At 43.8% G+C, this 27,272-nt stretch overlaps 1 protein-coding gene across 1 annotated transcript; it reads left to right on the forward strand.

Annotated features, from left to right (window-relative positions):
• The first annotated feature begins 162 nt into the window (after positions 1 to 162).
• Positions 163 to 25,074, forward strand: SDHB (succinate dehydrogenase complex iron sulfur subunit B). The gene is made up of 8 exons (XM_045548598.1): positions 163 to 356; positions 7,441 to 7,568; positions 12,435 to 12,520; positions 15,784 to 15,920; positions 16,703 to 16,819; positions 20,151 to 20,252; positions 21,856 to 21,978; positions 24,847 to 25,074. Exons 1-8 carry the CDS (start codon positions 285 to 287, stop codon positions 24,922 to 24,924), a joined length of 843 nt encoding a protein of 280 aa, XP_045404554.1. The 5' UTR covers positions 163 to 284; the 3' UTR covers positions 24,925 to 25,074.
• The last annotated feature ends 2,198 nt before the right edge of the window (positions 25,075 to 27,272 follow it).

The raw sequence follows: 27,272 nt of genomic DNA on the forward strand, positions 1-27,272 counted from the left end.
CCGCCCCCTCTTCGTTTTAGCCCCACCCCTTTCAGGCCGCCCTTCCCCTCAGACTCCTCCCCCTTTGGAAAGGTCACCTTAGGAACAAATGGGCATGCGCCACGTTGACGGCTACTGCGCACGCTCGCTTCGGCTTGCTCTGCGTTCCCTTCTGCCGCCCGGAAAACCGGAAGCGGCCCCCCACTCGGTGGCTCCTACGCGGCTAGAAGGTCCGCGGTGTTAGACGGGACGCCGGCTGAGCGCGACCTCAGGGTTAAGGGGTGGGGCTGACGTCAGGAGCCAAGATGGCGGCGGTGATCGGACTCTCCTTGAGGCGCCGGTTTCCGGCTACAACCCTTGGCGGAGCCTGCCTACAGGTAAGACCCGGAGCCGAGGGGAGAGAAGAGGCAGGAAGGTCACGGAGACTGCCTAGAGCTCAGGGGACCGCGGAAAGGCTAAGGGAGCAGTGAGCATGGCCGCAGGGAGAGGGAGGACCTCCTCCCATCTGCGTAGTGCTTGAGTTTGGCTTCGAGCATCCCTGTCCGTTATCCGTCTGCGCCTCGCAGCAGCCTGTCAGTTAATCAGGACGGAGGCAATATTTTAGGGGTAAGAGAAAAAAAGAAGTTCAAAGAAGGGACTTGAATTCCTCAAGGTCAGATGGCAAGCGAATGACTGTTTGGACAAGAATTCGAATCCACACTTTGGCGCCCCGAACCCTTTTTCTGCCACCAATCTATCGCCTCTGCGGAAAAGAGAGACCTGTGTGGTGTGAGGGATGGGAACTGGGAAGCAATGTCACTCCTCCGGGGTTCGAGGTCCAAGGTTAAGGACTCAGTGAAGAGGGACCGGACCGGGATTGGACGTGTAAGGAAAGGACATGTGAATTGTTGGGGACAGGGCAAGGAAAGGGAGAGATGGAGGGAATGCACCCAGCCCGCTGAAGGGTCCGGACTTCGGGGCTGCAGGAAAGACTGAGTCCCTTAAAGCAGCGTCACTCACAGTTTCACTAATAACTTCTCGGTGTTCCTGACCGTAAGGGCGCATAATGATACCGACCTCACAGAGTTGGCATGGGTACAGAGCTTGGCGCTGTTCTTATTTATACTATTCAATGTGCAGTGATGGATTTTCCCACGCCCCTAGTGTCATGGGAGAGACTACGCACTTATATCTACATTCTAAATGGGAACATTTGTAAGGGGAAGGGAAACTGCCATTGCATGCTTAAGGGACTAAAGATTTACAAATCCTTTTCAGTCTGTTTCCTCTTGTTGGCTTTTCAACAACCTTTTTAAGGTGAGCAAGCAGAACCCCCTCTTGCACTTACATAAGGATATCTCTCTGTACCTGCTGTGGCTGCATAACACAGTACATATTGCCAGTGCTCTAATCCTAGCTGTCACCAACATGCTATATGTCAAGTTAGACAAGTCATCCACTCTCTCTGCATCACTCTTTCTGGAAAGGAAAGATAGAGGAAGAGGCCAGCCTACCAGAGACTCAAGCCAGTGTCCTCTGAGCATTAAATTGGTGATTGATAATGACCTTGTTTACCAGTTCCTTTTATAGTTGCTGAGCAAACAGTTAAGTTGTGACAGCCCCACCAATGAGAATGAGTTCTAAAGCTTAGGCCCCTCTTGCACAAATGAATTGTAGAAAAGGCCAGTTTCATAGGTCAATGCTGGCAAGGCCTTTGCAGAGCCCCCTGAGGGCAACAAAAATAGAAGAGCCTCCCCTCTTGTGAGAATGTACATTTATACCCACAAAAGCCTTCTCAAAAGAATCCAATAATGAGCTTAGTGTGTTACCTGTGGGTAATATTCAGGTTCGGGTTCTGAATTCCTTTTATGCATATGGTCTGCACCACTGAACCGCAGTTCTGCCTTTAAGTGTTTAACTGTAATATATTAACTGTTGTTTGTGTTGCCTTATATCTTCATCTAGACTCTGAACTCAGGGCAAGAACTGCCTGCTTAGAGTTGTACACCTCATTGCTCCAATTGCTGGCAGGGCAAGGATACCTAACTGCAAATCAGAATAATATAATGCCAAGACTGATAATGTTGCCAGTATTGAAGTGCAGAATTATTTTCTGGGCTATGCTAGGCACTTGACCCTCTATGTATTTTAAGAGGTAGATATTAATACAAGCTGCCCCTTTACAGAGGAGGAAATGGAATCAGAGAGGTTAAGTAATTTGCTGAAGAACACGCAGCTAGTAAGTGATAGAGCTTGGATTTAAATCAGTGCCAACTCACACATTTGCGAAACAGGCCTGCACCTTCTGTTTTCCTCAGGCTTATCTTCATACACACCTTTTTGTCTTCCTTCTCTTCATTTCCCTGCCTTCGTCTCCTGCCCAAATCTCTATCTGCTCTATCTAGCTCCCAGCCTGCTCCCTAAGGAAGCCTTCCTAGAGGAACAGCAACTAGCCTTCGGCATCATCCAGAACTAGCCCTTCTCCTCGGTCCAGTTCAGTCCAGTTGTTGATTACCTTGCTTAAATTATAAACTGTGTTGTTAATCTTATCCAAAATTTTCTTAGAATCTGCTCTCTGTCTTGAATACTCATCAGTCTTGTAGATTAAGGTAGCAATGCTTTTGTAGGGCCCTATTCCATTGTGGATTTGTGGTATAAATTGCTGGACCTAAGTAGCAAGAGGAAAAGATCATATAGTCTAATTGTATGTTTAGAGTAACAACTTCTGTTGTTCCTTGAATCTGTTTGGGAAAAGGAATTATCTTTTTGTGCTATTCTGTTTTGTATTTGCATTTTCACTACTGGTATAGTAGCTAAAATGTTGGGTTTTGGAATCAAATGACCCGTATTTGAATCCTGGCTCTATCCTCATCTTTGAACAATAAAATAAACAATAAAATGTCTCTCATAGAGATGTCATAAAGATGAGAGATAATTCAGCACATGCTAAGGGCTCAATGAGTGAAAACTGTGTAACAAATTCTTAAATTTTGCTATTCAGGGAATTTTTGGTAGATCACAGGTATCATAATCCTGTGGATTAACTTGTACAGACTTAAAAATGAACAACTATGACCTCTGGTCATTTCGATTTTAGTATCTTCTCTTCATTCTAGTAACCTCTCCCCCTTACCTCATCAGGTATTATATAAAATAAGATTTTTTAACTCAAAATGAATTTAAATTAGTTGTTTTGGGAAAAAAACATATGTTGAGATTTATTGCTTTAAGAGATTAAGTTGTGGTACATCTTGAATTGCTTTTTTTTTTTTTTTTTTGCGACAAGATCTCCCTATGTTGCCCAGGCTGTTCTCCAACTCCTGGGCTCAAGGAATCCTCTCACCTCAGCCTCCCGAATAGCTGGGACTAGAGGCCTGCACCACCATGCCTGGCTTCTTTTTTTTTCTGGCATTGGTTTTATCTCACATCGTGCATATGAAAAGACTTTTAAAATTATTCCTAAATCACTGCTAGTACAAACATAATCCCTTTTGGAAAGATACGCATGATCAGGTCTCTTTGTAGAGTGGACATGAAACAGATTAGAAAGAGGTGTTGAAGGGAAGACCCATTGCCATCTCTGATAGGCCTTGTGGGAGTGAAACCCAGCTTGATAGAGCCTGATGCCTGTTGCCCACTGACAATACTACTGAGTCATGCTTTAGAACTAGGAGGTTATAGCTGAGAACTCCAGAGTCCAAGATTCTGTTTAAAGTTCAAGTTAGATGGTAAAAAACTTGAAGGAGTCATATTTTTAAAAGTCATGTTGTCCCACTTCCCCTAATGCCTGCCTCAGGCACAGCAGCCACCCACTCCAGAAAACAGTTTCAGTTTCTTAAAAAACTAAACATGTGGCTACCATACAACCCAGCAGTTACACTCCTGGGCATTTATCCAGAGAAATAAAGACTTAAGTTCCCACAGAAACTTGTCCACAAACGTCCATGGCAGCTTTATTCATAGTCTCCTGAAACTGGAAACAACCCCCATGTCCTTCAGCGGTTGCGTGGTTAGACAAACTGTGGTATATCGCACCGCGGAATACCTCTCAGCCATGAAAAGAAATGAACTGTGGATGTATCCAGCAACTTGGATGGATGAAAAAAGCCAATCCCAAAAGGCTACATACTAGATGATTATATTAATATAGTGTTCTTGAAATGACAACATTAGAGAAATGGAGACTAGATTAGTGATGCTAGGGGTTACGGAGTAGAGGAGGGAGGGTGGAAGTGGATGTGGCCATAAAGGGCACAAGTTAGGAGTCCTGTGGTGGCGGGAATGTCCTGTGTCCTGACTAGCACTGTCAGTATTTTGGTTGTGATGGTGTGCTGCAGCTTTACAAGATGTTCCCGTTGGGGAGAGTAAAGAGTATGTGGGATCTCAGTTTTTGTTTTTTTTTAATTTGAGACAGTCTCACTCTGTTGTCCAAGCTAGAATGCAGTGGAGTGATCATAGCTTACTGCAGCCTCAAACTCCTGGGCTCAAATGATCTTGCCTCACCCTCTTGAGTAGCTGGGACTACAGGCACGCACCACCACGCCCGGCTAATTTTTTCTATCTAGGATTACAGGCATGAGCCACCATACCCAGCCTATTTCTTTTTTTTCTTTTTCTTTTTTTTCTTTAAGAAACAGGGTCTTGCTTTGTCACCCAGACTAGAGTACAGAGGCATCATGATAGCTCACTGTAATCTCAAACTCCTGGGCTCAAGCATTCTTCCTGCTTTAGCCTCCAAGGTACCTGGGACTACAGGCACATGCCCTGCTAAGTTTTTTATTTTTTGTAGAGATGGGTTCTAGCTGTGTTGCTCAGGCTGGTCTCAAACTCCTGGCCTCAAGCAATGCTCCCACCTCAGCCTCCCAAAGTACTAGGGTTATAGGCATAAGCCAATGCGCCCAGCCCCAGTATTATTTTTTATAAATGCATGTGAATTTACAATTATTTTTGAATAAAAGGGTTAATTTTTTCAAAAAGCAACAAACTGCAGATATATGCAGTAACATGTATGAATTTCAAAAGCATTATGTTGCATGAAAGAAGCTGGACACAAGACTATATACTGTATGATGCCATTTATATGAATTCTATAAAAGGCAGATCTGTAGCCATGTGAAGCTGGTCATCTACCAGGATAGGGAGAGGGGATTGATGGTAAAGTGGCACAAGAGGCCTTTTGGAGAGAAATGTTCTGTCGTAACTGTGGTGGGGTTACACTGCTTTGTCAAAACTCATCACATAATACACTTTAAACTAGTGATTTGTTTTTTGCTGAAGTAACTAGTGAATTTTATTGTAATGAATTATACCTTAAATATTTTTAAAATGCCAAAAAAGATGGGGGCATTAAGCAAGCAAAGTCAACTAGAGCTAATGGAGCTAGTATATAGCTAATCCTTCCTCTTTTCACTTCCTCTAAAACACCAGAAGGTGGCGTTATCCAACTGTCATTTTACAAAACGGGGTTTCTAGTGAAAAACATTCGTTTGTAGAAATGGCTTTTCTTTTGTTAACGATCTCAGCCAGCTTGGTGAGAAGGTAAAACACGGCTTTTATCTTCATTTTCTTCTTTCATACTGATACTTGATATATATTCAGCTTCAGTTAATTTGGGGCACTTTTTACCGGCAAGTAATAAACACCATTGTACATTTTTGTAATTAGTCTATTAACCTTTGACGTTTTTGCTTTCTTTAACAGTTTATAAAAGAATTAGCAAGCCTGAACTGTAGTCTTAATATTTCTATATAAAAATTGACAGTTCAGTTTATAATTGCCATTTGGACTGATCAGATCTTCCCCTCCCCCTCCCCACAGTAGAAGCTCAGAAGGTCTTGATGTGTGATCTCTGCCGTGTTTCATCTTCTTAAACAGGAAAGGGCTTCAGGGAGTATGGAGAATGGTGGTGACAGCTTAGCTGCTGATTTAGCATTATGAGTAACTGCTATATATAGTGGGTTATTTTTGTTTTGTTTGTTAATGGCCTTTTAAGGTACATTTAAATTAATCACATTTTTATGTTAGTCTAATGCTTAGCTTTTGCTCCTTTCTCCAATCTTTCCTAACTATGAATTGAACTGCTATATGCAAAGGTGTGGACAGGGTCTGCTGGGAAATGTAAAATATAACCTGCTTCATGGCCTAAAGGAGTTTAGGACAGAAAGAGAAGACAGCACCAATAAGAGACCTAACAATATTCACAAATAAATAGGCTAGTACAGTGTTTAGAAACATGGTTTCAAAGTCAGGCAGAGCTAGGTTCTAATCCTAGCTCCTCCACTCACCAGCTCTGTCATCATGGGCCCATCACTGATCACTGAACTTCATTTTTCTCATCTTTAAAATGAAGGTTCAGGGGAGCAATTAATATAAAGGATTTAATACAGTGTCTAGCAATAATAAATAGTGGCTTTAAAAATAGATATCAATTTAAATGTAAAACTTTTGGGGGGAACAAGAGCACCCTTTTTGCAAATGTGTTCTTATGTGTCCTGGTTGAAGGAAGGAGGGAAGTTGGAGGCCCACCCACTAAACCTGACCCACTTAACAGCAGCCCCTGAGGTGGCTCCAAGATTCCTTGGCCCACTGTGTGAAGCCTACTGGCAGAGAGTGTAAATTCTAGGGAGATGTGATAAATCGTTAAAGAGAACAGAACTTGGCTTTTTGTTAGTTCCCTAAATTTATATTGTGTTCGGATGAAGTACTTTTTATCTTGTTTTCTGTCCTAGTTTTAAAACACCAGCATCTTGTTTCGATAAAACTGCCATAGTTTTCTAACCAGTTTCCCCACATCTATTCTGAAAATTCTCCCTTCATAACCACTGATATCATTTATAAAAATTTTTTTTATTATGTCACTCCCCTGATTAAGAATTTTCATTAACTTCTTATTGCTCTTAGGATAAAATCAAAACTCAGCTCACAAGTCTTTCTTTTCTTCCTCACATCTGCCACTTTCCCATCCTTCCTCAAGCCACCGGCCTCCTACTAGACTGTGCTTAGATTCTGACAGGTGCGCCGTGTACCCCACACCAGGCCTGTACCACCGCGTCCTCCTTCCCCTCAATCCCTTGTCATCAAGCCTCAACTTGAGCAGCACTCGAGGGGGCCTTCTCTGACCTCTTACAAGCGTTTAGTCTCTGCTGTCTTTGTCCACAGCTCCTTGTACCTTCCCATCAGTATCACTCTTTACACTTTATTGTGAATATTTAATTTCACTCTTGTTCACTACAAAGTTCTGTGAAGATAAAGGTTTTATCTGCTTTATTAAGTGCTGTATCACCAGCCCCTTGTACCATGTCTGGCATACGATAAGTGCTTTTAATATTTATTGGATATGGGGTGACTGTACCTTTCCCAAGAAGATTATGTATCAGTAATCTGTGGGTTCATATCCAGTATTGTATGTATTGTGCTAGCGAAATGGAGTTATTTTGCATTTTTAATGTTTTTTTCCTTTTTATGACCTTTTTAAAATTTCAGTCCTGTAGAGGGGCCCAGACAGCTGCAGCCACAGCTCCCCGGATCAAGAAATTTGCCATCTATCGATGGGACCCAGACAAGGCTGGAGATAAACCTCATATGCAGACTTACGAAATTGATCTGAATAAGTGAGTATCTCTGTGAAAGCCAGTTATTTGATAAAGGAAGGAGAGCTCTTGATTTGATTCAGAGACATGCTTTTCATATCCTTTGGCTTAAAAATCTGAGATCATCCAATGGCCATAGAATCTGTTATCTGTTTTTATGAGACTGACACGCTGCCTGCTGCGCTAAGAAGGCACCATTGTTATCTGTTTTTAAAACAAGAATGAAGTAGGTATCTGACTCAGAAAAATAATACCAAAAAAAAAATAATGTGCTAGACATGGTGGCTCATGGCTATAATCCCAGGGCTTTGGGAGGCTGAGGCAGGACGATTGCTTGAGGCCAGGAGATCAAGACCAGCCTGGGCAACATAGCGAGACCTCATCTCTACAAAAAAAAAATTTTTTTTTAAATTAGCTGAGCATGGTGGCACGTGCCTATAGTCCTGGCTACTCAGGAGGCAGAGGTAGGAAGATCACTTAAGCCTAGGAGTTCGAGTTTACAATGAGCTATGATCATGCCACTGTATTCCAACCTGGGTATCAGAGCAAGACCCTGTCTGTTAAAAAAAAGAAAGAAAAGAAATTTTTTTAACCTTGAACTCCTGGACTCAGGCAGTCCTCCCACCTCAGCTTCCTGAGTAGCTGGGACTACAGGTGTGCACCACTATGCCTAGTGTTTTTTTTGGTTTGTTTGTTTATTTGTTTTTGATAGAGACAGAATTGCACCAAATTGCCCAGGCTGGTCTCAAACTCCTGGCCTCAAGCAATCCTGCCACAGCCTCCCAAAGCACTGACTGGGATTATAGGCATGAGCCACACCAAACCTAGCTGTGAAATTTCTTTTCTTCCCCAAATGAAAATATGACAAATTTCCAGAAATACTGGCAGAATTTACTTTATGCACAATATTTGAAGTCATTTAGCATATTGCCAATTTTAAAATGCTGAACGTTTGATTATATCTTTTATATCTGGACATATGTATTCTATAACAATGATAAGCGCCAGAAACTTGAATGGTGATAGGACAAGGTGGGGATGTGGTCAAAATATTAAAAATGATCTGGACCTGTGTGTTAGTTTTCTATTTCTAGTTGGAGCAAATTGCCATATACTTAGTGGTTTAAAACAATATAAATTGATTATGTTATAGTTGTGTATATCAGAAGGCTGGTACAGGTCTCATCAGACTAAAATCAAGGTGTCAGCTGGCTACATTTCTTTCTAGAGACCAGGGGAAAATCTTTTTTATTTATTTGGGCTGTTGGTGGAATTCATTTCCATACAGTTACAAGCCCAAGGTCCCTGCTTTCTTGCTGGCTATAAGCTGAGGGCCATTCTGAGCTTCTAGAGGCTGCCTCATTCCTTGGCTTGTGGCTCCCCTTCTTCCATCTTCAAAACTTGCAACACCAGTTTAAGTCCTTCGTCACATGACATTTCTCAGAACCACTCTTCTTCCATCATCTTCCACTTTTAAGGAATTCCACAGGTAGGCAAGGGAAAAGAATCTAGTGAGTTAGGCTCTAGCCTCCCACTGCTCTTCCACCCCCTCCATGAAACCACAACTGTTCTCTGATCTGTTTTATTTATAAGTGAATGAATATTTTATTTGTTTTGAGCAAAAGCTTCCCTGACACCAGAAATTAAAAGTTTGAAAACCGCTAATATTCTCTGTGCTTATTTTGACTTTGTGAACACATAAATGCTATCAATGAGATAGAATTAATGGATATAAACCTTCTTCTTCTTCTTTTACTTAGCAACCAAAATCCTTAGCAAAATTCAAAGAAATAGAAATCACACACGTTTTCTGACCATAATGCAATAAAATGAACACATATTGAAAATATAAACAAAAAAACGCTAACTGCTTAGAAACTAAAAAGCAGTCTTCTAACTACCTGTTTACAATCAGGGAAAAAATAAAATATATAGAAAATAAATACATTGCAAATCAAAGCTTTGAGAATGTGGCTAAAACTGAAAGAGTTAAACTCATAACTATTTTTTGATGATAAAAAAAATTTAAAGAATTAGCCAGGTATCGTGGCGCATGCCTGTTGTCCCAGCTACGCAGGAGGCTGAGGCGGGAAGATCGGTTGAGCCCAGGAGTTTGAGGTTGCAGTGAGCTGTGATGATGCCACTGTACCCTAGCCAGGGCCATAGAGTAAGATCCTGTCTCAAAAAAAAAAAAGTCAGCAAAGACAGATAATCTGAACAACATTATCCACCGCCTTGGCCTAATTAATATTTTTGAAGCAACACACCAAACAGTGGCAGAATACACACCAAATGCACATGGTACATTCACCAAGATACTGGCCCGTAAACTAATCTCGATGAATTTCAGAAGACCGAAAACTTACGGAGTGTATCCTCTGACCACAACGCAATGAATTTGAAAACAGAAAGAGTAAAATAATCCATGCATCAAAGCAGAAACCACAAGAGAAATTAGAAAATACATTGAACTAAATGATAATGAAAATACAGCATTTCACAGTTTGCAGAGTGCACCTGGGACTGCTTAGAAATTTATAACTTCAAATGCCAGAGGCTTTAAAATCAGTGATCTAAGATCGCACCTGTTCATCAAGTTCCTTCCTAAAAAAAAAAAAAGAAAAAAAAATTAAGATCGCACCTGGAGAAGGTACAAAACCAAAGTAAGTATTAACAGAAGACAGGAAATAATAAAGAACAATAGTCAGCTGGGGGCAAAAGTTCTTTGAAAACATCAATAAAATTGATAACTCCTAGGAAGACTGGTCAAAATAAGAGAGAAAATAGAATCCCAATATCAAGACAGAAAAGGTATCAGTACAGATCCTATGGATATTAAGAGAGTATTATGAATAATTTAATGGTGATAAATTCAACAGTTTGGATGAAATAAATCAATCTCCCCCCCCTTTTTTTTTAATTTTTTGAAATAGTCTCACTCTGTCACCCAGGCTAGAGTGCCGTGGCGTCAGCCTAGGTCACAGCAACCTCAAACTCCTGGGCTCAAGCGATCCTGCCTCAGCTTCCCAAGTAGCTGGGACTACAGACATGTGCCACCACGCCCAGCTAATTTTTTTGTTTTTAGTAGAGACGGGGTCTTGCTCTTGCTCAGGCTGGTCTTGAACTCCTGACCTCAAGTGATCCTCCCACCTTGGCCTCCTAGAGTGCTAGGATTACAGGTGTGAGACACCATGCCCAGCCTAAATAAACTAATTTCTTCAGAAATATAACTTATAACTGATATAAGATAAAATAGAAAATATGAATAGCTCTATGTATATTGTAGAAATTGAATGTATTATCCAGACCTTTCCACAAACAAAACTCCAGGCCCAGGTGACTTCACTGATGAACCATAGGACATGTTTAAGAAAGAGCTAACACCAGTATTACATATATTCTTTCAGAAAATAAACAAGAAATGATCACTTCCCAGTGTGTTTCATGAGGCCAGCATAACCTAGTACTGAAATCTAACAAAGACATTACAAAAGGGAAGTTATATTAATAGATAGGTGTCTTTCATATTAACTTCAGTTTACAGATAAAGAAACTGAGGCTCAGAGAATAAGTAATTTCTGTAGAATGACAGTCTCTACGTGATAATTATCATAGTTAAAATAACATTTATTTGGCAGACTCCACTTTAAAGATCCCATGTATGCTTGCCTATTGGGATTTAAAAAAAAAAAAAGATCTGGTATATTAACTCACCTCCAGCAATCCTGTGACATGTGGGTGCTGCTCTCTGTCCTCTACTGATGAGACGCCTAGGCAGAGATTGTCATTTGCCCATAAACTCGTAAGTGGCTGGGCCACAGCTCAAACTAGGCTCTTGGCTGCCAGGCCTGTGCTCCAGGTCCCAATCCCAGGGTGCTACCACTCTCAGCACCACATCACTGCCCCCACATGCGCCAGGATGCTCACAGTGATTTGGATTAGAGGACTGGGGGTGATTGAATTTCTTTTATTCTGTATACTTGTGGTTCCCAACCCCCGGGGCCGTGTACTGGTACCGGTCCATGTCCTCTTAGAACCAGGCTGCACAGCAGGAGGTGATCGGCTACAAGCCAGCAAAGCTTCATCTGTGTTTACAGCTCTCTCCATCATTTGCATCACGGCCTGAGCTCCGCCTCATAAGCAGTGGCATTAGATTCTCATAGGAGCGCAAACCCCACTGTAAACTGCACATGTGAGGGAGCTAGGTTGCTCGCTCCTTATGAGAATCTAATGCCTGATGATCTGAGGTGGAGCTGAGGCAGTGATGCTGGGGAGCAGCTGCAAATACCGATTATCATTAGCAGAGACGTTTGACTGCATAATAAATGTAACGCGCTTGAATCATCCTGAAACCATTCTCCCCTTCTCCCCACCGCCAGTCTATGGAAAAATTGTCTTCCATGAAACCGGTCCCTGGTGCCGAAAAGTTTGGGGACCACTGCTCTATACTACATTTTCTCTTATGGTTATGTGTTATTTGTTACTAACTAACCATTTAAAGATATTTATTATCTAGATCCTAAAAATAAAACTGGAATTTAAAATCAATTATTTGGGAAAACTTAGGGAGTTTTAGAAGTAAAAAACAAAAACTGCCAGTGTATGGAAGTTGTTTCCTAACCTACTTACTTCTCTACTGCTTCTACTATTTTCCATTTCTGAGAAATGTATGTGCAGTGTGGTCACCAAAATAGAACTGTGCACTACTTAAAATTTGTAAGAATGTGCAAAACTAAAACTGGGGAAAATTCTGAATGTGACTTGAGAAGGCCAAATGGATAAGAGGAGCAGCTGATATATCCAGGTGTCTCAGATCATGTTATAATGAAATGTAGGGAGGTTGAGCTTTATATAAATACAACTGGGCTTTTTTTTTTTCTTTGTCAGGTGTGGCCCTATGGTTTTGGATGCTTTAATCAAGATTAAGAATGAAATTGATTCTACCTTGACTTTCCGAAGGTCATGCAGAGAAGGTGAGCCTTTCATTCCTGTTGGACCCCAGACACTTATGTTCTAGTTCTCAAAAGAGGCTTGGGCTGGCCAAAACTGATGGAGACATCGCAGAGAACAGCTGCAGCTCTCTGCTGGTTAATCTTGCTGTGCTTAACGGTTCCTTTTCTTGGGTAAATGTGTCTGAAATTCAAACCATGGTGCAAGTTCTGGTTTCTGAATCTACTTCCTTTTGGGAGTTTTCTGTCAAGTGATTACTGCATTAAGTAGTCCCTGCGAGCCACTGCAGGCTTCACGGATATGCTGACTGCAGGTCAGTGCTACTCGGCTCATTTATTAGAGGGGCAGTAGAGAGCTTCTAGCTGACACTGTGCACACTACACTTGTCCAGCAGGGGAGATGTGTGTGTCTCCCTTTGGCTCCCAGCATGACATGTGTGTGGTAGCTGTGTGCAAAGTTGGTTTGAACAGCATCTCCCTGTGGTTACTTGTGCTGCTGGTGCCACTTGAGCTGATTTGAGGCAGAGTGCAAACCAACATTGTCTACTTGAATAGCTATGTGTTTATTTTACCCATTAGAAAAATATAATTACTAATGATGGTATAACAAGGATATAAATGGTTTCTTAACATGAGTTTATTGATTTCAAGAAAACCCAAGTGATCGTCAGATCTGGCAAATACATGAGGTACCACGAAGACAGATTGGCCCTGATGGCCACGGAGCTGGACTGTGTGCCGGGCTCTGTTCTTGTACTTTATGTGAGGTAGATAGATGCTATTATCTACCCTCAATGTACAGATGAGGAAACTGAGGCCAGGGAAGTTAAGGGACTTCCGTGAATACACGTAGATAGTTGGGAGCCAGAACTGCACTCTCAGGTGCTGACTGGGCTTGGAAAACCCCGGATGAAACAAAAACGGAGGGTAGCCTGGTTCCCCGAGGACCCTGAGCTTTCTTCCTAATACAACCTTCCAAAAAAGAAAAAGCCAGTATAGCTATTAGCCCATCGCTTTCTATTTTTGTTCTGTTATACATTTCAAGCATTTAAAGTTCTGCTTCTAAAACATCTGTTTTGATTCAGCTAATCTTTTTTTTTTTTTTTTTGAGACAGAGTCTCACTCTGTTGCCCAGGGCTAGAGTGCCATGGCGTCAGCCTAGCTCACAGCAACCTCAGACTCCTGGGCTCAAGCAATCCTCCTGCCTCAGCCTCCCAAGTAGCTGGGACTACAGGCATGCGCCACCATGCCCGGCTAATTTTTCTATATATATTTTTAGCTGTCCGTATAATTTCTTTCTATTTTTAGTAGAGACGGGGTCTCGCTCTTGCTCAGGCTGGTCTCGAACTCCTGAGCTCAAACGATCTGCCCGCCTCGGCCTCCCAGAGGGCTAGGATTACAGGCGTGAGCCACCGCGCCCGGCCCAGCTAATCTTATTTAGTGTGGCAAATGCTGACAGGTACTGTGAGAGTGCGGCTGAGTTCAGGGAACATTCTGCTGCATTAAACACCAGCCTTCCCCATGTGAGCCCTGTCAACATAGGAAATGGAGGTGCTCTGCAGTAACCTTTCTGGATAGGACTCTTTCAGAGCCAAGAACATAACTAAAATATATGAGGCAGAATTGTATTAAATTGCCACTCCTTTTTATTCCCATATTTATTTAAAGAAGTTTATTGTATTTGTTTTTTAAATCTCATGCCATTTGTTATAAAAGCAAAACTGCTCTGGTTGGATGCCAGGCATACATAAATGTTTTGATAAATATTAAGTCTCTTAGTGAAATTTAGGAGTATTTGCTTAAGACAGATCGTTGTGTTCTCATACACTTATTAAGATTTACAGCCGAGGGAGAGTCTTACAGCCTTTTATAGTTTTACAAAAGTGATAACCAAGTGCAGCTTTCACTAACAAGCACATTCCTCTGGCCTGAGGATCTTCAGAAAGCAGCTTCAGAGAAGTAGTACCAGGGGTTTAGATTGCATGGTCATTTTTAAACTCTGAAATGCCTATGAAATTTCCATACACAGGAAACAGGTCCAGGCTAAGAAAATTCTCATGTCAGCGTCCTGGGTCAGCACCTTTGCTTTGCTTTGCTTTGCTTTACTTTGGTTTCACATTAGTTCATTCTTCCCTTCTTTGGAAAGTCCATGTGAGTCAGCTTGTGTGGATTTCATCACCCCGGGGTAACCACTGTGCTACTTGTTTTGGGGAGACTTAGAATAAGAGGCCTATCTCTTGATAATCTATATCCAGGCCTCAACCTTAAGGTGACCAAGCCTTTTTTTTTTTTGTAGAGATGGGATCTTGCTCTGTCACCCAGGCTGGGGTGCAGTGGCCCCAATCATAGTTCACTGTAATCTTGAACTCCTGGGCTCAAGTGATCCTCCTTTTGCAACCTCCCAAGTAGCTGGGACTACAGGTGCTCACCACCATGCCTGGCTAATTTTACTTATTTTTTTGTAGAGACTGGTTCTTACTATGTTGCCCAGGCTGGCCTCAAACTCCTGGCCTTAAGCAATCTGCCTGTATAAGTCACCATGCCCACCCAAGACAATGTTGATTTGCTTTTATGAATTATGTCTGTTAGAATTTGAGTTCAGCCATTCAGCAGTGGCTCATGCCTGTAATCCCAGGACTTTGGGAGGCTAAGGCAGGAGGATCACTTGAGCCCAGAAGTTCAAGACCAGCCTGGGTAGCAGACCGAGATCCCGTCTCTACAAAAAAAAAAAAAATTTAGTTAGATATGGTGTCATGTGTCTGCAGTCCCAGCTACTCAGGAGGCTGAATTGGGAGGATCACTGGAGCCCAGGAATGAGAGGTTATAGTGAGCTATGATCGTACCACAGCACTCCAGCCTGGGCATCAGAATGAAAAAAAAAAATTAAAATTAAAAAAAAAAAAATTTGAGTTCAAATAGGAGTAGCTTTAAAACAATGGAGGCTGATTTTTGTCTCAATATATGTGACACGTGGAGCTTAGAACTGGCGTGGGAGCTCCGTGGTACCAGCAGCACCCAGGCCCCTCTGGCCTCCTCCAGTGCCATCTTTGGCAGGGTTGCCACATGGTCACAAAATGGTTCTTGGAACTGTCGTTGGCTATTAACAGATCCACATTCTGGGCAGGAAGAAGGAGGAAAAGAAGAAAAGGCAACAGGCAACTGCCACAGGCATGTTCCATGTCAGTGTTGCGCCTGGTATGGAGCAAGGAAGACCCAGAAGAAAGGATTTGGGCAGGGCTGACTCTGAATATGGGTGAAGATGTGTCAAGTGTGTGTGTCTTTCTCAGGTATCTGTGGCTCTTGTGCCATGAACATCAACGGAGGCAACACTCTAGCTTGTACCCGAAGGATTGACCCCAACATCAATAAAGTCTCAAAAATCTACCCTCTTCCACATATGTATGTGATAAAGGATCTTGTTCCTGTGAGTTTCTGCATCTCTCTCTCTTTTTTATTTTTTGCAGGAAGGTGGTGCATATGTGTGTCATACTATTATTCTTTAGGGCAGTTTTTTTTCGAGTATTAAGTGCCTTTTCTAGTCAGATGGTAGACAATTTGATGGGGCTGTCGGCCCTATATTATGCAAATGCAGGACCACAGTGTCACTGAGAGGGTTAGGAAAATCCCCGGATCTGAGACAGCGTGGCCTGAGTTTAATTAAAGAATTTGAATGGCGGAAGATAAACGCCTAGAAAATCCTCCAGCAGCTCATTTGGTGAGGGTTGTTTGGGAATAACAGGGCCCAGAATTTTAGAGTTGGAATACTCCCAAAAATGAAGACTTTGGCCATAACTACAGAGAAATCATGTGGAAAATACCAGTTAGGAAAGCAGTGATTGTTTATGGAAGGCAGCTATGCTCACCACTATACCGCCAACGCGCCTGGTTGTTTATGAATTCTACTTTAGTTTCTGCCTCCCTATATTTGACTACCTTTGCTGACTTGGTGTTTTCAAGGGCAGGTAGCGGGGAAAGGATTGTCGGTTGCAAAGTTTCCCAGATAGATGAGGGAGAGATTTCCTAACCATGTGTAACTTTGTGACCACTTCTCCTTTTGTAATCTTTGCATGTAGTCATGCCAAAGGAAGAGTCTGGCTTCTGTCTGGCATAGGGCAGAAAAGTAGGCAGTATCCAAGCAACCGGGGTAGATAAGAAACCTGAGGTGATAGTAGAACCTGATCCTTTTTTTCTTCCTCTTAACCTCAGGATTTGAGCAACTTCTATGCACAGTACAAATCCATTGAACCTTATTTGAAGAAGAAGGATGAGTCCCAGGAAGGCAAGCAGCAGTATCTGCAGTCCATAGAAGATCGTGAGAAACTGGTCATTATTCCCTATTTATTGTCCTGGTGTGAGGAATCCATTGCAAAGATGTTTTCCAAGAGCATGCTTGAGAGGAGGAGCAGCATGAGATAACGCAGACCATTTAGTATATTCTGGAAAGGAGCTCTACCCAAGGGTTGAACACCCATCCTCTCAGGGCTGGGTGGGTAGTATGAAGCCATGAAGGGCCCAGAGTAGACCAAGGAGCTGGAGCACCCACGCCCTGCCTCGAGGGGCAGATGGTGGCCGTGTTGCCAGTTCATCTTTTTCAAAAGAAACCAGTATGTAAATTGCCCGGGCTTTAAAAGTTGGCAGCTACGTCCAAGCTATTCTCTCAGTTTGGGCAAAATAAAACACACGTGCTGGCCAGTTGCATATGTTACTACCACCATCCTGCTTGACAGATGGAAGCTAAATGCTAATGGCAAAACTGGACCTAGAACCTTGATGTTCTTTCCTAACACCACACTTCTGGTTATTGGTGTGTGGGATTGCTACTGGCCTTCTCACTCTCTTGGAGTTGCTATTCCTGTATACAGGCTATAAAATCGTAAAGTGGACGCATCATTATTAAGTTTCCAGTCTCTTTCTTCTTCTACCCTACTTTTACCTCCTCTACGAAGTCTTCTCTGATTTGCACGCCCCCTCTCTGCACATTGGGGGGTGAGGGGGACCAAATGGAGATGGAGCCCCACACATGCCTATGTGGGGCCAAGCACGTGTGCTATCTTGTGGTCACCACTTTGTACGTTCCTCCATACAGCACTTATCCTAAGAATCATTTATGTGCTTGTCCATTTAATGGACCTGGCATACCTCAAAGGCAGGGGCAGTGTCTTATTCTCTTCTGGATTCCTAGACCCTGGCACATATTATTTTATCAATAAACAATAGCTGTGTGAATAAATAAATGAATTCTACCTTTTAGGACCTGGTGAATATTGAGCCTCCTCTCCTCTTCCCCATAAAATGTTAAGAAAAGAGAGTCCTTGGCTGGGCATGGTGGCTCACAGCTGCAATCTTGGCTCTTTGGGAGGCCAAGGCAAGAGGATGGCTTGAGTCCAGGAGTTTGAGACCAGCCTGGGAAATACAGTAATATCCCATCTCTACCAAAAAAGTAGAAAAATTAGTCAGGTGCGTGCTGTGTACCTGTAATCCCAGCTACTTGGGAGGCTAAGGTGGGACGATCACTTGAGCCTAGGAGTTTGAGGCTGCAGTGAGCTATGATCACACCACTGCACTCCAGCCTGGGCGACAGAATGAGACCCTGTCTCTAAAAAAAAAAAAAAAAAGAGTCCTAGTGAGTCTGCCTTGTCTGTCTCCATCACAGTGATGAGGGTCAGTACAGTAATGTTATGACTCAAAGTAAGCCTCTGACTACTCTTTTTCAGAGTTTCTTGTTCACAGGATGTAGCTCTGCCCCTCTGTTTCTAACTCCCAGAGAATCTTAATGCAGCTCAGAGTCCAGGTTGGAACCAGCCACTCTGGCTCAACTAGTCATTTCGCATTCTCAGGTTAGGCAAGTCCACAGCTAACAAACATCTCCTTGATGTGGTATTATTAGGGAATGAAGGGTTCCCCTCAATGTGTTTTCTACATAAAGGCTGAGTATCCCTCAACTGAATGCTTGGGACTAGAAGTGTTTGAGATTTCAGATTTTTTTCGGATTTTGGAATATTTGCATTATACTTACCATTTAAACATCCAATATCCAAAATGCTCCAGTAAGCATTTTCTTTGAGCATCATGTCAGTGTTCAAAAAGTTTCAGATTTTAGAGCATTTAGAATTTCAGATTTTCCAATTTGGGATGCTCAACTTGTAATAGAAATTTACTCATTTAAATATTAAACATTTGTTTAGCATTTTTTGCTTCCTTAAATTAGTATGCTTAACTTAAATAATTGAAAAATACAGAGAATTATTTTTTTAATAATCTATAATTCCACCACCAAAAGATAACTTCTGTTAATATTTACAATCACCTTTGTCTATTACATTTAATTTATGTAATAGAAATTTTTATGTAATTTATGTAATAGAAAATTTACATGTAATTTATCTATTACATTTTTATGTAGCTGAGATCAAAATGTAAATTTGCCTTTCTACCTTGCTTTTTTCAGTTATATTATTGTGAGCATCTTCTCCATGTTCTTAAAAATTCTTCATAAGCATGAAGTTACGCTTTGCTTTCTACAGCTTCAGGTGTGTTCACCATGCACTATTAAACCATCCCACTACTGTGGGAAAATACAGTTGTTTCTTATTTACTGTTGTAAATAAGGCTAGGTGACCATCTTTATCCTTCAAGCTCTACCTAAAAAATTATTATAAATTTATTGTTAACAGATTTTCCTATAAGTGTTTTAAAGAATAGGACTACTATGAAGGTGTGTAATCCTATGACCAGAAGCCTTCTACACCTATGCAGCACTTGACCTTCCCACCAGCCACCTGAACATGATGTAGACTGGGTTGAAGACCATGGTTCAGTCACGACCAACAGTTGTGTCTTGTATGTTATCAGCTGTCACCTCATATACCAGCGTGCCCCTTCTGTTTTGCTGCTTTCAATCCATTCCTGTTGTTTCCAAACTCAGAAAGTCCAGTTTATTAGAACTGGCTGGGCAGATCTGAGTCAGTGCAGCAGGTGTGAAAGAATAGGAGACCAGAGCCAATTGCAGGGGCCACATGCTGGCTGTGCTGTCTGCGGCCATGTGTCCTTGGGCACGTGGCCTAACTAACCTCTCTGAGCCTCACTTCCCTCTCTGTGAGTGGGAGTTGCCAGTACTCACCACACAGGACCGCTGTGACGATCAGATGAGGCAGAGCACAGAGCATGGAAAGCACGTGGTCCTCAATCAGGATTGGCCATTTAGGGTGATATTGATGATCCCAGTGAAAATCTGAGGTCTCTTCTGCTGAGCCAAGGGCAAAAGCTGTTGTAGACCACCAGGATGCTTCAGCCCCCAGGGCCTTTGTAATTTCTCTCTTGACTACATTCCAGGTGGTAAGTTGCTTTTGGTTTTTGTTCCTGTTGATTTCTGTTTTAGATAAGTTGAGGGGTTATTGTTCATTAAAGGGTAAATGCATTGTACTTGGACTCGAGAACTCTGGGCTCTCATCCAGCAATGTTCACATTTCACTTACAAGATCTTTTTTGTGAATGATGAATCTCTGCAAACCAGCCTTTGGATTTTGCCAAGAAAATTTGCATTCAAATAGGCACTTTGTGCATGTGCTGACCTCAGACATCACATTTAATTGGGTAAAGACGTGACAGCGTCTCTTCCTTCACATGCTCCTGACTCCCCTTTCTCCCCACACAGGATGGGCTCTACGAGTGCATTCTCTGCGCCTGCTGTAGCACCAGCTGCCCCAGCTACTGGTGGAACGCAGACAAATATCTGGGGCCTGCGGTTCTTATGCAGGTGAGGTGCTCCTTAATTGCTTTAGGAGAAATTGAAACTCAAGCATCCAGAAATCCAAGGAGACAGTAGATTGTTGCAAGCCAGCCCTTCTGAGGGTCTAATTGGTTTCCTTCATTGGTTGCATTGTGCTCACTTGCTTTCAGTAAATCTGGGGCTTCATCTGCAACTTGCCTTTGTTTCAGGGTGGCGAGGGTCACCCCAAGGGGTGGTGGCATGCTTTTTAGCAAACCATGCCTTGCAGATATTTAAATGTGTTTTCTGTGCAGCAGACTGTTACTTGACCACTTGCCCACATCTGTCCGAGGCTCTCCATCTCCCTCTCATAAGGATTTGTATTGTGTGAGCAGGGGAGAAAGAAATGTCTTTGAGAGGCATCTACCCAACGGCCAGGTTGGAAGTTGTTTCCAGGCTAATGAGGGCCTGGGTTTAGGGGTTGCTTAGAAAGAAAGTAGTATTGGTCTTCACTGCAAAGAAAGTCACTGTCCACACCTGTAATCCTAGCACTCGAGGCAGAGGTGGGAGGATCACTTGAGCTCGGGAGTTGGAGACCAGTCTGAGTAAGACCCTGCCTCTACAAAAAATAGAAAAAATTAGCCAGGTGTGGTGGTGTACAACTCTAGTCCTGGCCACTCAGGAGGCTGAGGCAGGAGGATCGCTTGGGCACAGGAGTTGGAGGTTGCTGTGAGCTATGCTATAATGACACCACTGCACTCTACCCAGGGCGACAGAGTGTGACTCTGTCTCAAAAAAAAAAAAAAGAAAGTTACTGTCTTTGTTGCCAGAGACCTTGTGCTTTTTAGATTTGTGGTCAGTGCTTTTCACAGACTGCAAGCGACTCAAAAAACTACTTCTCATTTTCCCACAAAAAGAGAAGTTACTTGATTGTGTGACCACATGGCCAGTATTGAATCCCAGCCATGTAGAGATTGAATAATGAAGTACGCTCACCCTTGTCACTTGTACTAGATGATCCGAGCTGTTGGGAATCATAGGGGTCCTCTGAGTAGCACTGCTAGAGCATGCCCAGGGATCATGGGGTCAGTTATTTACAGCCTGCTGATCCTGGGCTGCATGTTTGAATTGAAAGAATCAATCTGTTGGCCGGCCGCGGTGGCTCACGCCTGTAATCCTAACACTCTGGGAGGCCGAGGCGGGCAGATCGTTTGAGCTCAGGAGTTCAAGACCAGCCTGAGCAAGAGCAAGACCTCGTCTCTACTAAAAAAATAGAAAGAAATTAGTTGGACAACTTAAAATATATAGAAAAAATTAGCCGGGCATGGTGGCGCATGCCTGTAGTCCCAGCTACTCGGGAGGCTGAGACAGGAGGATTGCCTGAGCCCAGGAGTTGGAAGTTGCTGTGAGCTAGGCTGACGCCACGTCACTCTAGCCCAGACAACAGAGTGAGACTCTGTCTCAAAAAAGAAAAAGAATCTGTTTACTCAAAGACATGGAGAGTCTAGCGCGGGTAGGTGCTGTGAAGACAGGCAGAGCGGAGAGACGAGGCACCTAAGCTGAGTGAATCCCCTTCTGCGCTCTGGAGCTCTGAGTGGGAGCAGAGCTGCTGAGGTGGGCAGCTCAGCTCATCAGCCCTGGGTCCCCCCAGGCCTACCGCTGGATGATTGACTCCAGAGACGACTTCACAGAGGAGCGCCTGGCCAAGCTGCAGGACCCATTCTCTTTGTACCGCTGCCACACCATCATGAACTGCACAAGGACCTGTCCCAAGGTATGTGGAGCTGGTGGCCCTCAGCTCTCCCTAAGAACCGACATGCCAGAAGTGGCATGTGCAAACCTGATAATTTGCAATGGGAAGGGGACAGAGTCTGCCTGTCATCTCAGTGTGAGCCTGGGAGCTCGTCTGGCTCTTGGTTGTAAGGAACAGATTCAGGAGCAGACTCTACTTGGAAGGTACACAGGGACATTGAGGGAGTTAAGGATGTCACAAGAATCCATGAGCAGGTACCTGCATTCAGCCTGACTTCATAGGAACCAAAAAGCAAAAGCCGTCAGGTCATAGGTGGCTGGGGGGACTAGATTCCCTCTCCATCTCTGTCTTGTGATATCGACCACTAATCTGCTCTGCTGTCTAGCAACCAGCCCTACTTTCTCTCTGCTCTGTGGAGCTTGGAGCTTCTCTCTGACTCAGAGCTCCAGCTGTCCGAGCTTTCACTCCCTTTTCCTGCTCACACTCGCTGCTGCCTTTGGCTCACCGGCCTGGAATCTGCCTCCCAACACACCTCCAGCTTCAGCCACCATTGTCTGCTCTCACCCTCTCAGCTCACATTCCCAAGAGGAAGTTGCCTTGTTTCAACTCAGCTTCCCATGCCAGCACATCAGAGGTCATGGCTGGCTGTAGACTGGCTGCCCTTTGGTTGGGTGCTGTCTCAGTCGATTTTGTGTTGCTATTGCAGAGTATCACAGACTGGGTAATTTATAAAGAAAAGAAGTTTATTTGGTTCACAGTTCTGGAGGCTGGGAAATCCAAGAGCATGACGCCAGCATCTGGCATTGGCCATCGTGCTGTCATCCCATGGCAGAAGGGCAAGAGAGGGAACGGGCAAGAGGAAGAGGAGCCCAAACTTACCCTTGTATCAGCAACTCACTCCCTCATAACTTAGTCATCTCTTAAAGGTCCCACCTCTCAGTGCTGTTGCATTGGGGATTAGGTTTTCAGCACATGGACTCTGGGGGAAACATTCAAACCGTAGCAGGTGCCAGCCTTGGCCAGTGGGCAGGGAAGAGCCAGGGCCATGTGGTTCAGAACATGGCTGCTCTTTGCACAGAGACCATGGGCAGAGTGATTTCACTTAACAGATACAGTGAGTCAGTGGGCAGCAAGATGGAAAACTCTAGGATAACCAGTTAGCAGTTAAAAATAAAAATTATAGCATGTGTTTGAAAACATGAAATCCAACTTGGATAATTCACTTATTTTTGGCCCAGAAACCCACTGTGTTTCCAGGGCCCGCCCCCCCCTGCTGCAGGGTTTCCCACCTGGTACCAGCATCAGGATAGTCCACGGGGCCTGGTCGGGGAGCACACGGGCTCCAACACCCCTTTGCTGGGGCTTCCATCTGGGCTCTGCCCCAATGAATTCTGCCCTCTGAGGCACGTTATGCCACAGAAGTGCTTGGAACCATGCCCGGTATACAGTAAGCACAATAAATGTCATCTGTTATTTAAAAAAAACATGGGTACTGAGCCTGTTTGAGTCAGAGACAGCATCTCCAGCCATGGGGCCTGGCTTGTGTGTTTATTCAGAAGCTCTGCAGGTGACTCAGGTGCATTCCTGGTCACAAACCTGTGCCTTGAGGGGGCAGCAAACAGCCCAGATCACCAAGAATAGGTTCTCTGTGCCTCACCCTGGACTTTGGGGCTATGAGACTTAGACATAGGCCCAATCTTGAGTGCAACCCCATTGTTGTGCAGATGAGGAAGCCAAGCCCTAGGTGGGGGGTAGGAGGAGAGTAACTTGCCCAAGGTCACTATCAGGTCGGTGGCATGTCTGGCCTAGAAGTAGGTACCTGCTTCCTGTCCCAGGGCTCGCTCTTCCCGCACGGATTGGGCACGCTCCAGCGTAATGACCTCCAAGTCTGAACACCCTTAGTGACCTTGCGGAGACAGGAAATATTCACGTGTTCCAGATTTGGAAGGATATACCACGTCCCCCCAGCCATCTCCCTGGAAGCAGTGATGTTATCAGATTCTTGGGTAACATTCCAGAGGTATTTTGTGCTACACACAAATGCGTGTGTTCTTTGCCACCTTTTGCACGTGACACTCGTCTGTACTTCTTTCGCCTGGTATGTTCTGGAGATTATTCCATGTTGGGATGCAGAGAGTGTCTTCTTTCTCCATTTCTCTTTTTCTCTCACAATCTCCTTTCCTTTTTTTTTTTTCCACAACACCACTTTTTTCAGAGTTAGAGTTATCCTTCTAAAATGAGGGGACCCTTCGACAACCTCAGATAAGTCCTTGTCTAATTTTGTCAAATACTTCCTTGTCAACCTCCTGCTTCTATAAAGCTCACATTGAGTGTTGCAGCTGATAGCAGCGGTGTTGGCCAGTCAGACTCGCATTGGCGTTTGTGAAGGGTTAACAGAGAGGGTCGTTTCTTCCACACACCTGTGAGAGTTTGTACATGCTGACTTCTGCGCTGATGATTTAATAATAATGTACTGATTTAGATCTGGCTGATTTTGACATTGGCCTGTAGTCACAGAAAAAACACCATCCCAGACATCTTTGAGCAGTCAGAGGACGTGGCTCTGCCCTGGGCCCGTTTGCCTGCTGAGACAGCCACGCCAGGAGTCCAGTGCGGCAGAGCTCTCGCCAGAGACAGCTGACCAGTTTAACTGACTGAAAGTAGAGACACCCAGGCCCTTTTGGTTTTTTGTCAGATTTTGCAGGGGAGGGGGGTGTTTGGGTTTTGTTTTTTAAAGCCTGTCAAATTTAGCATGGTTTTAAGGAACTTGGTTTGCATTCCCCTTGCTTTGACACTGAACCAGCTGGGGAAGGTGTTTCACCCAAGGTTTCGTGGTTTTCCCATTCGGTTTCAGTTATCATTTGCTATTGATTTTCTCTTTTTTTCAAGGGTCTGAATCCAGGCAAAGCTATTGCTGAGATCAAGAAAATGATGGTAACCTATAAGGACAAGAAGGCTGCAGCTTAACTGTTTCTATGCTAAACATGACTTGGACCCAGCTCAGAGCTGAACTTAATTTATATCTAATTTGAGTTCTTTAAAGGTCCTGATTTTCCTTGAATACAGCATGTATAATAAAAATTTTAAAAATAAATAAATGTTATTCTACTTTATTAATAAAAATCGAGACCATTTCTTTTACTTGCTACAAGGGAATGTGAAAGTGCAAGAAGGAGTCCCTTGTCCTTGAAGAGATGGACAGAGCTCCAGAGGTGAGCCCTGGGGTGAGGGGGACACATGGAATTGGTGTCCACTCGGGCCTGGGGCTTATTCCCAGTTTTGCCACTCACCAGCTGGACAACCGTGGACAGGTTCCTTCGCCCCTTGCTACTCCTTTTGCCCATCTGCAAAATGGGCCCCATAATTGTGCCTGCTTCTCCCGTCTGGTGTGAGGATGCCTGGCACTTATTCTGAGTGCTTAGTGTTATACAGCTTCCGGGTTTCTATAGTTTTCAATATTAGAATTACTGACAACCAAGTCTTGGTGAGTCTTCTGATATGCCAGTGAGGCAAAGTTTGCAGTTCCTCCAGCACAGAGCAGTGACCCATCAGCTGTGAACTCCAGCTAGCTCCACAGATGACCTCAAGACACCTCTCTGCAGACATTAACTCCCCACCACCACAGCCTTGGCCCTGAGGCTTATGACAGAAGTAGTAACTCTCACTGAACAAACAAACCCCCCAAGTCCCACATTCCTTTTTTTTTTTTTAGTTGCCCTGTCACCCTGGGTAGAGTGCAGTGGTGTCATTGTAGCTCACTGCAACCTCAACCTCCTGGGCCCAAGCAGTCCTCTTGTCTTGGCCTCTCAAGTAGCTGGGACTACATACAGGTGTGCGCCACAACGCCTGGCTAGTTTTTCTATTGTTAGAGACGAGGTCTTGCTCTTGCTCAGGCTAGTCTTGAACTGCTGAGCTCAAGCAATCCTCTTGCCTCGGTTTCCCAGAGTGCTAGGATTACAGGCGTGAGCCACCGCTCCCAGCCCCAAGTCTCATGTTCCCTTTTGACAGTTTATACATTTTCTTCCAAACCTTATGTTATTACAAATGTGTGGCACATATAAAACTTTCCCCCTTCAAAAATAGTGTACCGTAGGGCTGGGTGCAGTGTTGCACGCCGGCTACTCAGGAGACTAAGGTAGGAGGATCGTTTGAGCCCAGGCATTGCAGACCAGCCTGGGCATCAGAGCAAGACCCTGCCTCTAAAATTAGGGTATCATATAGTCTGTTAGCAGCTTTCTATTTTTACCCCACAAAATATAAGGGATTCCAGGCTAATAAATACCTTCCATAGTCTATGTGTGTGGAAAATTTTTCTACCCAAGCCTTTGCAACTGCTACTTAAGTGCTCTGGGCATGGGTGTGCCCCAGCTAGTGCACATTTGGGTGGTTCCTATTTTCACTCTTTCTTCATCCTGGAAACAAAGGCTTCTTGCATCACAAAGCCAGCAGCTAAGAAAATGTGCACTCACAGAGAATGAACCTTAATCAGCTTTTTCTGGCTTCAAAAAGGAACAATTGAACAAGCATTAGTCTCAGGCACTGAGGGAGGTGAGGTGCTGGGGGCAAAGAGGAACAAGGTTTGTTTCCTCCCTGCCACCTTGGGGCCAAGGTCACAAAGAAAAAAGGAACAAGCATTGAATTTTTAGAAATTTAGAGAATAGGGCCTTTTTGCCCTTCATCACCGCATCTCTGAATGCTTGACTACCTCAGTAAGACCACACGGTACACAGTCCTGAGCTGTTCAGGCTTAAAATTCAGAAGTGTGCAGGTGGTGGAGAGGCAGCAGAGCCGCGAAAGGCGTAGAAGCAAAGCTGTGGGCCACGTCTGTGGACAGCTCTGTTCCCCCAGCTCAAACGTAATGGATTGTTGTGAGCCCCTGGGGAAGGTCACATTCCTTGGATTCATGGATGATTTGACTTTGCTTCTAATCTCTAGATCTGAAGGGAAGGATGGCTTTTTCTCCTGAATAACTTAATAGCTTGTAAAGATGAGTTTACCCCAGCTTCCGATAAGAGGCAGAGTGTAGCTTGGGAGTTACCACTTCAAATCAGCATTATCAGATATCAAGTTTGTACCCGTAGGTCGCCCTCACCCCAAGCGAACTTGAGCTAAATTAGTGTATGTTATCGACTGTTAGTTTAACTTATTGCTTATTTACTCTTTCACCGGGCTGGGCAAATGTTCTATTTCAACAGTCACAAAGACTTTTCTAATCAAACTGCAGACCTGAGCAGAGAACAGTACTGTGTCCTGATGCTATTCTGTGCCTAGGCAATGTGCCTTCCTTTACAAAATAAAACTTCCTAGGACTAAAG

The sequence above is a fragment of the Lemur catta genome, chromosome 3 (assembly GCF_020740605.2).
Source record: "Lemur catta isolate mLemCat1 chromosome 3, mLemCat1.pri, whole genome shotgun sequence".
In the NCBI taxonomy this organism is placed as follows: domain Eukaryota; kingdom Metazoa; phylum Chordata; class Mammalia; order Primates; family Lemuridae; genus Lemur; species Lemur catta.

Bases quoted from the DNA above. Each gene is read 5' to 3' on its own strand.
- SDHB (XM_045548598.1), top strand. From the start codon at position 285: ATGGCGGCGGTGATCGGACTCTCCTTGAGGCGCCGGTTTCCGGCTACA. The intron at 7,569-12,434 runs GTGAGTATCTCT...TTTCTTTGTCAG, and splicing joins TACGAAATTGATCTGAATAA to GTGTGGCCCTATGGTTTTGG. The intron at 15,921-16,702 runs GTGAGTTTCTGC...TCTTAACCTCAG, and splicing joins TGATAAAGGATCTTGTTCCT to GATTTGAGCAACTTCTATGC.